The sequence below is a fragment of the Rana temporaria genome, chromosome 11, assembly GCF_905171775.1.
Source record: "Rana temporaria chromosome 11, aRanTem1.1, whole genome shotgun sequence".
In the NCBI taxonomy this organism is placed as follows: Eukaryota; Metazoa; Chordata; class Amphibia; order Anura; family Ranidae; genus Rana; species Rana temporaria.
This window is the reverse complement of record NC_053499.1, coordinates 40,645,392-40,659,280: the sequence shown is the minus strand read 5'-3', so window position 1 is coordinate 40,659,280 and position 13,889 is coordinate 40,645,392. Positions and strand designations below refer to the sequence as shown.

The window sequence follows — 13,889 nt, the reverse complement described above, 5'->3', positions numbered from 1 at the left end:
TGGTCTGCATCCTCTGACACTTCAGAAAAGGGCCATGTGTCACAGCCAGGCCTGCGTTTGAATCAAAGCCTTCCCCAGAAGAAAAAAATACAAATAATAAAAGTACTCCAGGACCAATGAGCCCCTAGGGAGCCAGGTCCTTCTATGCTAGGCAGAAAAAAACTAAGCTGCTAACTGCAGGGTGAGGTGTTATAGCCAGAGGGACCGTGGGTGGTACTGTTCAGCTTTGCTGCGTTACATGTTTTTAACTGTTTAACATGTCTGCCTAGTCCTCTCCTGATAGACGGAACATAACCCTACTTTCTAGAATAATGGAGCGGTGTCGGTCCATGAACGAAAGAGAAATTAATATTTTGAAAAATAATTCCCTGTAATACATACCAATGCAGCAGAAATTCAGACACCAAAGTGGCTTTTTAGGTTACCATATGTCTAGGTCAGTTCCCAGCCCATTTAGTAGAGATCATATGACTATATACACTAATATAGTACAGGAAAACAGGATGGAGGAGAGCCGCCAAAATGTATTTTTCTGCTATGAGAGGCTTCATTTGAAAAATGTATTCTTACTTCCAGTCATGCTGAAATTTTGACAACACTAGAAGTGAGGCAAACTATCTAACAGCAACAGTGTCTAACTATCTAACCCTTAACAGTTAGCAACATGTTTTAAATCTTATGTTTAGTGTTTTTTTTTTTTTTTTTTTTAACTGCACCAGTGTAGCACTTACAAGAAAGGAAGCTGTACTATTGGTTTCCACAATGAGAAATGCTCTGTGAATGGAGGACAGTCAGATGAATGAAAGGTTCACTGCCACCATTCATAGACTCTTTCATTGTTGGACCTGATAGTATGGCTTATTTGAATGGAGCAAGTGTGCAAAAAGGGCAGACATAGTCAACACTTTTGAAGAGTGCCTGTTCGGCCTCGTACACACGACCGGACATGTCCGCTGAAACTGGTCCCCCGACCAGTTTCAGCGGACAGATCCGATCGTGTGTACAGGCTAGCGGACAGATTTCCAGCGGACAAATGTTTCTTAGCATGCTAAGAAACATGTTCGCTGGAAAGCTGTCCAGCGGACATGTCTGCTGGTTAGTACGTCTAACCAGCGGACCGAAATCCTGCGCATGCGTCGAATTGATTCGACGCATGCGTGGAAGCATTGAACTCGCGCGCGAAAGAGAACGTCAGTGCTACGTCACCGCATTCTCTGTCCGCGCGGATTTCGGTCTGATGGTGTGTACAGCCATCAGACCGAAATCTCCGAGTGGACATGTCCGATGAAAATGGTCCACGGACCGTTTTCATCGGACATGTCCGCTGGTGTGTACGAGGCCTTACAGGCTCTTATTAACCACCGCAGCACCAGATGACAGCTGCAGGGGGGGAATCTGGGGGGCAATGGAATAAAGTTTTCAAGCACCATAGCAGTGTCCAGCACAAGGGACATTTTTCATTCATTGTATTTCCCTGGTGACAATTTAAACATAAAAACATTTTAATGAAAATGTATCATTTCCATTTGTGTAGCTGGTTCATCACAGAAGTTTAGAGGCAGTATATTGTTTTGCTCACCAATTCCAGTTGCAGTTTGTCTGACAAATGAAGCAATTTCTTTCAGACTTTTTCCTTCTTCAGCCAGAGCTCCAGCAATCTAAATTAACAACAAAACATGCCAACACAATACCTAAAAAGTTGCTCCCACTTGTGTTTGCCAATCTCAAATTAGCTAGTGCTCCATTTATACATCTGTACAACAACCTCTACACCTCTCTGGCTATGCATTTATTTGTATGTCTGCTATACTGAACAATTCTTGTCACCAGTCCATGTCATCAAACTAGAAGTCAAATATTGGTTAATCTTACTTTGTGAATCAAGACAATTCCACACAGGCCCCGCCTTCCAGCCTTGCTTGGTGAGATGAAAGCACAGTCATCTGCGATCACTACCATCTCCACTTCAATACCTTCCTGATGTGCACGCTCTAAAGCCAAGCCAAAGTTCAAGCGGTCACCTGTGTAATTTTTCACCAGGAGCACCACACCGGCTTGGAGGGAGAAAGAGGAATAGAGAAGACACATTAGGAAACTGAAATAAATGATAGTTTGTGTTTTTATTTTTCTAAATTGCACACTATTACAAGCTAAAAAAAAAAAAAAAAAACTCAATCCAGACACAAATCACATATTAAAGCTGATGTCTAGATTTACTTTCACTCTAAAAAGTTTGTTTGGGTCAAGCTGTCCCACAGAAACAATTTCCTTCACTAACATGTGCTGCCACTGTGTGCGCTGTATAAACTGTATATAGCCCCAGCTACATACAGTATACAGCACTGTATTCCAAGTGTGAGACAAGACCTTCCTGTCTCACACCCGGAACAAAATAGCATCAGGTTGAGAGGCACTCAGCCATTCATAAACAGTTTCTACCAAACTGTATATGCAGTATAATCAGCATAGGTTATACTGTATATACTCTTGAAGTGGTTCTAAAGCCTATTTTTGTTTATCTTAATGCATTCCTTGCACTAAGATAGAAAATGTTTTGGCATCAGTATTCCTCTTGACCCCATCTTTTACTTACCTGAGCCCTCATTCGATCTAGTGCTGTACCTGCAGCTCTTCTCTCCCCTCACTTCCTGGTCTCACCGACTTGGCAAAGACATCGGGAGCCAGGAGGGCCGGCAGGGGACGCAAGAAGAGGAGGTTTGGGGCCACTGTGCAATTCCATTGCACAAAGCAGGCAAGTATAAACTGGTTTGTTATTTTCCAAAAAAAGAAAGAAATGCATTTACAATTGCCATTGTATATGCCCGGGTACAATTGGCTGCACATTTTGTCCAGTTAATAGGCAGCCGCAAGTCTGAATCACAAAGATAACTGAACAGTGGGATTGTAAGTAAATTATAACTTACCATATATACTCAAGTATAAGCCGACGCGAATATAAGCCGAGGCACCTAATTTTACCCCAAAAAAAAAAATGGGAAAACTTGACTTGACTATAAGCCTAGGGTGTCCATCTGCATGCCTCACTTTGCCTCACTGTGCCCATACCTCACTGTGCCCATGCCTAGACTGATGTTTAATATGGGAGTCTATGAAAGGGGTGCCCGGCTTTTAAAAAAAAAAAAAATAATCGGTGCTCCCCAGCTGTAGGTCCCCAGGACAAACTTTGCACACTTGTAGAGTGGGGCTACATGTGTGCCAAGTTTGGGGTCCAGTGGACCTACAGCCAGCTGGTACCGGGTCTCCAAAATCCGGGAGATCAGGCACAAAAAGGTGACTCAAGTATATACGGTATACTGATAGTGCTGGAGAGGGGGGGGAGGAGAAAAAGATTGGTAACCTTATTTTCTAAATGAAGATAGTAAAAAATAAATAAAAAAAACACACACAACAACAGGTGGAATCCAATGTATTTGCTATGGGCAAAATATATGCTTTTCTTTTTGTTTTTAGAAAATTCGATTTATTGGTATTGTACCAGTGGCCTAGGCATTGAATACCCAGTTATTTCATAGTATAAGCAGCTTGCAAGATTTAGTCAAAAATAAGACTGAGGCCCCGTACACACGACCAAACATGTATGCTGAAACTGGTCCGCGGACCAGTTTCAGCATACATGTTCGGTCATGTGTAGGCGCGAGCGGGCAGAATTCCAGCAAACATTTGCCCGCCAGGCCTTTTCCCAGCGGGCAAATATTCCTGGACTGGTTTTAAAACCGTCCGCTGGAATCCTGCCCGCTCGGACATGTATGGTCATCAGTACAGACCTACCGTACATGTCCGAGCGCCCGCCGTCCCTCGCATGCGTCGAATGACTTCGACGCATGCGTGGAAGCATTTAAAAGGCAGGCCCGCCCACGTCATCGTCGCGGACTTCTGTACGATGGTTAGTACAGCCATCGTACAGAAGTCCCCGGGCAGACATGTACGGTGAAAACGGTCCGACGGACCAGTTTCATCGTACATGTTTGCCCGTGTGTACCCGGCCTGAGTAGTTTGATAAGCTTGCATATGCACAGTAGGACAAAAAAGGGAAAGCAAAAGCAGATATTAGTACCTGCTCCAGCATGGGCCACTGTCCTGACTGCAGCTACAATGCTTCCAACTGGTGGTGATGTGAATACAGGACCAGCAATAACTCCAGTGAGCATTCCTCGACCAACATACCCTATTAAAAGAGCAAGCAATTATATTAGGAATCAACAAGAAGCCAATGATATATTCACAGTGTGTATTATTCTGCAAAAATGACCTGCGTGAGCTGGTTCATGGCCAGAGCCTCCTCCAGACAGAAGTGCCACGTGTCCCTTTATATGACTTAGATCTGCACGTAGTATGACACGATGACCTTCTAGCACCTTCAGGTCAGGATTGCAACTTACGAGACCATTCAGAACATCATCAACACAGCCAGGTACAGAGTTCAGGAGCTTCTTACTGACCTAACAAACAGAAGTCAAAAATACTTGTTATGGCAGGATAATGGACAGTGTGCAATTTACTGATGGGAATATGATAATGGTAAAACAGGTAATGGAACTGGAAAAGAATATTCAGAATACCAGACACAAAGGGGGAGATTTACTAAAACTGGAGCACTCAGATTGCAGTGCAGCTGTTCATTGTAGCTAACTTCTAACTTCAGCTTGTTCAATTAAGCTTTGACAATGAGCTCATGTTGACATCGGGCAGTTTTGACATGCCAAAAATCGCTGCCTATTGCTGGCAATGGCACTGTCCCAATCGGTGCGACGCCGACTTTGCGGCAGAACACCGATTCCCAAAAGTAGTTACTGTACTACATTTGGTGACTTTGGGGGCGATTTCAATAGACATCTGTGCAGAAGCCTGCACAGATGTCTCTGAAATTGCTCCCGAAGTCAGACAGAAATGCGGGTTTCAAACCCACCTTCAGTGTGAACCCAGGCTTAGGCACAGTTCACACCAGGGCGACTTTGAAGTCAACATCCCTGCGTGACTTCATCACAGCTTGTCGTGATGAAAGAGGTTGTAAAGGCAGAATGTTTTTTACCTTAATGCATTAAGATAAAAAGCCTTCTGCATGCAGCAACCCCCTTAATACTTACCTGAGGTCCCTCTGTCCAGCAATGTCCACATGTGTCTCATGCCACATACACACGGTCAGAATTTCCGATTAAAAAAGTCAGACGGAATTTTTTCATTGGATATTCCGACCGTGTGTATGCCCCATCGGACTTTTTCTGTCGGAAATTCCGATGGACTTAGAAAGAGAACACTCTTTTTTTCCCTGCCGAAAAAAAATTCTAGCGGAAATTCCGTTCATCTGTATGGATTTCCTTTGACGAAAAAAAAAAACATGCATGCTCGGAAACAATTTGACGCACGCTCAAAAGCATTGAACTTAATTTTTCTAGGCTTGTCGTAGTGTTGTAACGTCACCGCGTTTTTGACGATCGGAATTTGGTGTGTCAGTGTGTATGCAAGACAGCTTGAGTGGAATGCCATCGGAAAAAACGGTCGTGTGCATGCGGCATCAGCCGTCTGAGATTCTCCCTCTTGATTGGCTAGACTCGCACAATTTCAAACCTGCCTTCAGTGTGAACCCGGGCTTAGGCACAGTTCACACCAGTGTGACTTTGAAGCCAACATCCCTGCGTGACTTCATCACACCTTGTCATGCGACTGTGAATTCTCAAGTGGCATTACAAGTGGCGGCAGTGTGAACCGGGATCTAAAACCTGAAAGCTGATTGGTTTCTATACAGAGCTGCGCCACATTTTGCACTCTCCAGTTTTAGTAAATCTCCCCCTAAATCTTATACAGTGTAAAGATCACGTGTGAAGTGCATTTTGACATAAAATAAGTAAAGCAGTCATAGCTGAACAGGTACTGTATACAAAACAGATAAACATGAATAATGCAAGATGGGTTACAAACCTCCATATTTCTAGGGTCTGTTAGGTAGGCCTAGTATGATCTGTAATAACAGGTACAAAAGAGATCATACAACATAACCATATAACACAATAAATATCACATATCTATAGTACTTAGAGTATCTCACCCCTCACATTTTTTGTAAATATTTTATTATATCTTTTCATGTGACAAAACTGAAGAAATTACATTTTGCTACAATGTACAGCTTGTATAACAGTGTAAATTTGCGGTTTCCTCAAAATAACTCAACACAGCCATTCATGTTTAAACCGCTGGCAACAAATATGAGTACACCCCTGAGTGAAAATGTCCAAATTGGGCCCAATTTGGACATTTAAAATATGACGCTGAGCACGTGCACTCAACTTCTTTGGTCGACCATGGCGAGGCCTGTTCTGAGTGGAACCTGTCCTGTTAAACCGCTGTATCGTCTTGGCCACCGTGCTGTTACTCAGTTTCAGGGTCTTGGCAATCTTCTTATAGCCTATGCCATCTTTATGTAGAGCAACGATAAAAAAAATTCGGATCCTCAGAGTTCTCTGGCGTGAGGTGCCATGTTGAACTTCCAGTGACCAGTTTGAGAGAGTGAGAGCGATAACACCAATTTTAACACACCTGCTCCCTTGTAACACTAACGAGTCACATGATATTGGGGAGGGGAAATGGCTAATTGATTCCAATTTGGACATTTTCACTTAGGGGTGTACTCACTTTTGTTGCCAGCGTTTTAGACATTAAAGCGTAGGTTCACCCTAAAAAATGTTTCTAACATTACATTTTTCTCACTCTCGACATTGACATTACGCTGATGTTTTTTTTTTTGCCATACATACCGTTGTATCGCTACTTTCCCCGCCGGCTTCCGGGTAGTGGCTCCCTCGGGAGTGGGCGTTCCTATGCACAGGCTTAGTGATTGACGTGACGACAAAAGCTTTCCCACGGCGCATAATGCGCGTCACGAGTTGCCGAAAGAAGCCGAACTGCGAGTCGGCGCTATACGGCACCTGCGCACCGACGTTCGGCTTCTTTCGGCAACTCGCGACGCGCCTTTGGGAAGCTTTTGTCATCACGTCAATCACTTAGCCTGTGCATAGGAACGCCCACTCCTGCGGGAGCCACTACCCGTAAGCCGGCGGGAAAAATAGCGATACAACGGTATGTACGGCAAAAAAAAAAAAACATCAGCGTAATGTCAATGTTGAGAGTGAGCACAATGTAATGTTAGAAAAGTTTTTAAAGTGAACCTCCGCTTTAATGTCTGTGTATTGAGTTATTTTGAGCGGACAGCAAAATGTACACTGTTATACAAGCTGTAAACTCACTACAGTACATTGCAGCAAAGTGTCATTTCTTCAGTGTTGTCACATAAAAAGATAAAATAAAATATTTAAAAAAATGTGAAGGGTGTACTTACTTCTGTGAGAGAGTGTATATATAAATAATTAAAATGTATTATATCCAGTAATGAACTTGTCCTGAAAATTTGGATGTTGGAGCAAAAAAAAAAAAAAAAAAAAAAAGAAGAAGAAGACAGTACTCAATTGTTTTGTATGCATTTTTTTAAATCAGATTAAATTTTATTATGAATTTTCAAAAATACAGGAGCAGGAGATCAAAATTTGTGTACACGTTATACACGTCAGACAATATAATTGTAACATAATCATATGCAATAGAGATACGATTAATAATCAGGTTTGTAAGCATACTGCATATCTAGAATTACAAATAAGAAAGTATCTGAAATCAAGATATACATCTCTAGGTGTAAAAAGGTGTACACTGCAGTAAACCACCGTGTACTTTACAGTTTTTAATAAAACAAAAAGAAAAACCAAACAAGATAAAATAGAACAAACAACCTCTGCATGTCTGGGTATGAGAGTTGCACGGTGGTGTTACGTCACATAGCTGAGGTTCTGTATACTATAACAGAACTCTCAAAGCACAAGATGCAAATTACCGCGATTATTATACATGGAATGTGCAGTCATTGACTTTCAACAGCATTGGCGCCATAATGACAAGACAATGACAGTGCAATGTAAAGCAACAACTTTAAAATGTATTTGTTTCAGTAGTAATGGAATTGAGTGACAGGAAACATCAAAAACAAGTGAAGTTACACCAGACTAGCACAGGATGCAAAGCAATGGGGGGGGGGGGGACTCCTGATCAGGAATGCTTGGTGACAAGGGACTAAAAGAACAAAATGCTTATAGGTGTGGGACAGCCAGGACACATTGTTAAGTGACAGCGGCCTGACAAACATTATGTACAGTAACAGAAAGAGTGGAATACACAGTGACAGGGGACTGACAGCGCAGAATACACAGTGACAGGGGACTGACAGCGCAGAATACACAGTGACAGGGGACTGACAGCGCAGAATACACAGTGACAGGGGACTGACAGCGCAGAATACACAGTGACAGGGGACTGACAGCGCAGAATACACAGTGACAGGGGACTGACAGCGCAGAATACACAGTGACAGGGGACTGACAGCGCAGAATACACAGTGACAGGGGACTGACCGATCAGAAGAATACAAAGTGACAAGTGTCAGAGAGCAAAATAGACAGTGACAGGGGACTGACCGATCAGAATGCACAATGCCATGGGACTATCAGTTTAGGTTGCCCAGTGACATAGGACCAGGAGCACGCTACACAATGACATGGGAATTATAGATCAGACTGTACAGTGACAGGGCTGAGAGCAGAATGATCAGTGACAGGGGGCTGACATATCACAATGCACAGAGACAGGGGGCAAAGAGCCAAATACACAGTGACACAGGACTGACAGATCAGAATTCACAGTGACATGGCACTAGCAGGTTGCACAGTGACATGGGACTAGCAGGTTGCACAGTGACATGGGACTAGCAGGTTGCACAGTGACATGGGACTAGCAGGTTGCACAGTGACATTGAGCTGACAGATCAGAATGCGCAGTGACAAGGGGGGCGGATGCACATTAACATGGAAATGAAGGATCAGAATGCACAGTGACAGAGCAGAAAATGCAGAAACATAGAAATTACAGATCAGAATGCACAGCGACCGAGGGCGGACAGCGACCGGGGACCGAGGGCGGACAGCGACCGGGGACCGAGGGCGCACAGCGACCGGGGGCGACAGGGGACCGAGGGCGGACAGCGACCGGGGACCGAGGGCGGACACCGACCGGGGACCGAGGGCGGACACCGACCGGGGACCGAGGGGCGGACAGCGACCGGGGACCGAGTGGCGGACAGCGACCGGGGACCGAGGGGCGGACAGCGACCGGGGACCGAGGGCCGGACAGCGACCGGGGACCGAGGGCCGGACAGCGACCGGGGACCGAGGGCAGGACAGCGACCGGGGACCGAGGGCAGACAGCGACCGGGGACCGAGGGCAGACAGCGACCGGGGACCGAGGGCAGACAGCGACCGGGGACCGAGGGCAGACAGCGACCGGGGACCGAGGGCAGACAGCGACCGGGGACCGAGGGCAGACAGCGACCGGGGACCGAGGGCAGACAGCGACCGGGGACCGAGGGCAGACAGCGACCGGGGACCGAGGGCAGACAGCAACCGGGGGCGGACAGCGACCGAGGGCGGACAGCGACCGGGGACCGAGGGCGGTCGGTGGTCGGTGTCCGCCCTCGGTCCCCGGTCGCTGTCCGCCCTCGGTCGCTGTCCGCCCTCGGTCCCCGGTCGCTGTCTGCCCTCGGTCCCCGGTCGCTGTCTGCCCTCGGTCCCCGGTCGCTGTCTGCCCTTGGTCCCCGGTCGCTGTCTGCCCTCGGTCCCCGGTCGCTGTCTGCCCTCGGTCCCCGGTCGCTGTCTGCCCTCGGTCCCCGGTCGCTGTCTGCCCTCGGTCCCCGGTCGCTGTCTGCCCTCGGTCCCCGGTCGCTGTCTGCCCTCGGTCCCCGGTCGCTGTCTGCCCTCGGTCCCCGGTCGCTGTCTGCCCTCGGTCCCCGGTCGCTGTCTGCCCTCGGTCCCCGGTCGCTGTCTGCCCTCGGTCCCCGGTCGCTGTCTGCCCTCGGTCCCCGGTCGCTGTCTGCCCTCGGTCCCCGGTCGCTGTCTGCCCTCGGTCCCCGGTCGCTGTCTGCCCTCGGTCCCCGGTCGCTGTCTGCCCTCGGTCCCCGGTCGCTGTCTGCCCTCGGTCCCCGGTCGCTGTCTGCCCTCGGTCCCCGGTCGCTGTCTGCCCTCGGTCCCCGGTCGCTGTCTGCCCTCGGTCCCCGGTCGCTGTCTGCCCTCGGTCCCCGGTCGCTGTCTGCCCTCGGTCCCCGGTCGCTGTCTGCCCTCGGTCCCCGGTCGCTGTCTGCCCTCGGTCCCCGGTCGCTGTCTGCCCTCGGTCCCCGGTCGCTGTCTGCCCTCGGTCCCCGGTCGCTGTCTGCCCTCGGTCCCCGGTCGCTGTCTGCCCTCGGTCCCCGGTCGCTGTCTGCCCTCGGTCCCCGGTCGCTGTCTGCCCTCGGTCCCCGGTCGCTGTCTGCCCTCGGTCCCCGGTCGCTGTCTGCCCTCGGTCCCCGGTCGCTGTCCGCCCTCGGTCCCCGGTCGCTGTCCGCCCTCGGTCCCCGGTCGCTGTCCGCCCTCGGTCGCTGTCCGCCCTCGGTCCCCGGTCGCTGTCCGCCCTCGGTCCCCGGTCGCTGTCCGCCCTCGGTCCCCGGTCGCTGTCCGCCCTCGGTCCCCGGTCGCTGTCCGCCCTCGGTCCCCGGTCGCTGTCCGCCCTCGGTCCCCGGTCGCTGTCCGCCCTCGGTCCCCGGTCGCTGTCCGCCCTCGGTCGCTGTCCGCCCTCGGTCCCCGGTCGCTGTCCGCCCTCGGTCCCCGGTCGCTGTCCGCCCTCGGTCCCCGGTCGCTGTCCGCCCTCGGTCCCCGGTCGCTGTCCGCCCTCGGTCCCCGGTCGCTGTCCGCCCTCGGTCCCCGGTCGCTGTCCGCCCTCGGTCCCCGGTCGCCCCCGGTCGCTGTCCGCCCTCGGTCCCCGGTCGCTGTCCGCCCTCGGTCCCCGGTCGCTGTCCGCCCTCGGTCGCTGTGCATTCTGATCTGTAATTTCTATGTTTCTGCATTTTCTGCTCTGTCACTGTGCATTCTGATCCTTCATTTCCATGTTAATGTGCATCCGCCCCCCTTGTCACTGCGCATTCTGAGGGCGGACAGCGACCGGGGACCGAGGGCGGACAGCGACCGGGGACCAAGGGCAGACAGCGACCGGGGACCGAGGGCAGACAGCGACCGGGGACCGAGGGCAGACAGCGACCGGGGACCGAGGGCAGACAGCGACCGGGGACCGAGAGCGGACAGCGACCGGGGACCGAGGGCGGACAGCGACCGGGGACCGAGGGCGGACAGCGACCGGGGACCGAGGGCGGACAGCGACCGGGGACCGAGGGCGGACAGCGACCGGGGACCGAGGGCGGACAGCGACCGGGGACCGAGGGCGGACAGCGACCGGGGACGGACAGCGACCGGGGACCGAGGGCGGACAGCGACCGGGGACCGAGGGCGGACAGCGACCGGGGACCGAGGGCGGACAGCGACCGGGGAATAAGTCTGACAGAATAATGCCCAATAACAAGGCACTGACAGCGCCGTTATGGACAGTGACAGAACTAATAGCACAAATGTTTCACAGTGAGAGGAGAGCGACAGCACACAGGCTGCACAATGACTATAGGAAGACAAAACAATACATGCATGCAGGAGGTGCAAGTTAGACTGACAAATTGTGACAGTATAAAATAGGCTGCAGAGGGACATAAGGTGTAATCAAAAAAATGTAGTCAACACAAGATGCCTTGTGACAAAGGGTGCCTCAGTACAAGCAACACAAAGCCAAGAAGCCCATAAAACAGAATATACAGCAATAAAAAAGGTTTAAACCCAGGATACACATGTGGCAGAAGACTAAGAGGGCTGAAGCATGCAAGCTATATACACACAAATGCAAAGGAGACAAAACTTACTGAACAGAAAGTCACATTCAAAAATGGGGAACTTCTGTGAAGCAGCAATTGCTGAGGAACTTTACACTTGGTTCAGAGTATGAAAATTTCGACACGTGACCGTAAGTTTGGCCAAAGGTTGTGCAACTGGATACAGTGCATGCTGGGTAGTTTACAAAGCGCTTCACAAAAAGACAACTTGAATCCTTAAAAAAAAAAAAAAAAAAAAAAAAAAGTTTGTAACCTTTGATACTTGGATCATTTATTAATCTTCAATTAGTCATTGATAAGATAATTGATCCACACATAACTACCCACGTTTTCTATTCTTTTTTTTTTTTGTAACGTTTTCTATTTAAAGGGAAATACAAAAATTTGAATGAACCTGTCTCCAGGCTATGTTCACTAAAGCAGTAAAAGCATTTTAAACCCAGCCATCATTCACCTCTGTAGCCATAGGCAGTGTGGAGAAATTAAAGAGAAGCTTCAGTCAGATGCGTGAAAATTCAAAGTCAGCAGCTACAAAAACTATAGGTGCTGACTTTTAACCACTTAAGGACCGCCTCCTGCAGATATACGTTGGCAGAATGGCACGGATGGGCACAAGCACGTACCTGTACATCCTCTTTAAGGGCCCAGCCGTGGGTCGCGGGCCCACGACCTGGTCCGAAGCTCTGTGACTGCGGGCCCGATCGCCGCTGGAGTCCCATGATCGGTCCCCGGAGCTGAAGAACGGGGAGAGGTGTGTGTAAACACACCTTTCCCGTTCTTCACTGTGGCGCCGTCATTGATCATGTGTTCCCTGATATAGGGAACCACAATCAATGATGTCACACGTCCAGCCCCCGCCCCTTACAGTTAGAAACACAGATGAGGTCACACTTAACCCCTTCAACGCCCCCTAGTGGTTAACTCCCAAACTGCAATTGTCATTTTCACAGTAAACAATGCACGTTTAATGCATTTTTTTGCTGTGAAAATTACAATGGTCCCAAAAATGTGTCAAAATTGTCCGATGTGTCCGCCATAATGTCGCAGTCACGAAAAAAAAAAAATTAGTAGTAAAAAAATAAATAAAAAATAATTAATAAAAATTCAATAAAACTATCCATTTTGTAAATGCTATAAATTTTGCGCAAACCAATCAATAAACGCTTATTGCAATTTTTTATACCAAAAAATGGTAGAAGAATACGTATCGGCCTAAACTAGGGTTGTCCCGATACCGATATCGGGACCGATTCCGAGTATTTGCGGGAGTACTTGTACTCCCGCAAATGCCCCCGATACCTAAATAGAATACTTACCCCGCCCCCCGCCACGCCGCATCCCCGCTGCCACTTGGTTAATACGGGCGGGGAACAGTACAGCTTTCATTTGAATAGCTGTAGTGTTTCCCGCCACGCATAGACACTCCCCCTTGCTCGGGTGAACTGTCCAATCCCGAGCAAGGGGGAGTGTCTATACGCAGCGCGGTGCGAAAGACTACAGCTATTCAAATGAAAGCTGTAATGTTCCCCGCCCGTATTAACCAATCGGCGGCGGCAGCATGTAGGTAAGGGGGACATGGCTGCATATATGGGGGGGACATGGCTGCATATGGGGGGGGACATGGCTGCATATGGGGGGGGGACATGGCTGCATATGGGGGGGGGGGACATGGCTGCATATGGGGGGGAGGGACATGGCTGCATATGGGGGGGAGGGACATGGCTGCATATGGGGGGGGGGGACATGGCTGCATATGGGGGGGGGGGACATGGCTGCATATGGGGGGGGGGGACATGGCTGCATATGGGGGGGGGGGGACATGGCTGCATATGGGGGGGGGACATGGCTGCATATATGGGGGGGACATTTAAAAAAAAGTATCGGTATTCGGTATCGGTACTTGTACTCTGTCCTAAAAAAGTGGTATTGGGACAACCCTAGCCTAAACTTAGGAAAACATTTTTTTTATATATTTTTGGGGGATATTTATTATAGCAAAAAGTAAAAAATATAAAAAAAAATTCAAAAT

The 13,889-nt window shown here is 49.1% G+C and overlaps 1 protein-coding gene across 3 annotated transcripts in view; it reads right to left on the bottom strand.

Annotated features, from left to right (window-relative positions):
- TKFC (triokinase and FMN cyclase) overlaps positions 1–13,889 on the bottom strand; it is a 40,428-nt gene that overhangs the window by 23,764 nt on the left and 2,775 nt on the right. For 2 of the 3 annotated variants that reach the window (XM_040328400.1, XM_040328398.1), the window contains exons 2-6: positions 5,938–5,977; positions 4,271–4,460; positions 4,076–4,186; positions 1,873–2,054; positions 1,580–1,658 (exon numbers count right to left, since the gene is read on the bottom strand). In XM_040328400.1, the coding sequence (XP_040184334.1) occupies positions 1,580–1,658; positions 1,873–2,054; positions 4,076–4,186; positions 4,271–4,460; positions 5,938–5,943 (568 nt within the window). In that variant the 5' untranslated portion in view covers positions 5,944–5,977. Of the gene's footprint in view, positions 1–1,579; positions 1,659–1,872; positions 2,055–4,075; positions 4,187–4,270; positions 4,461–5,937; positions 5,978–11,890; positions 12,076–13,889 lie in introns of all 3 variants that reach the window. The other variant, XM_040328399.1, reaches the window with a different exon arrangement.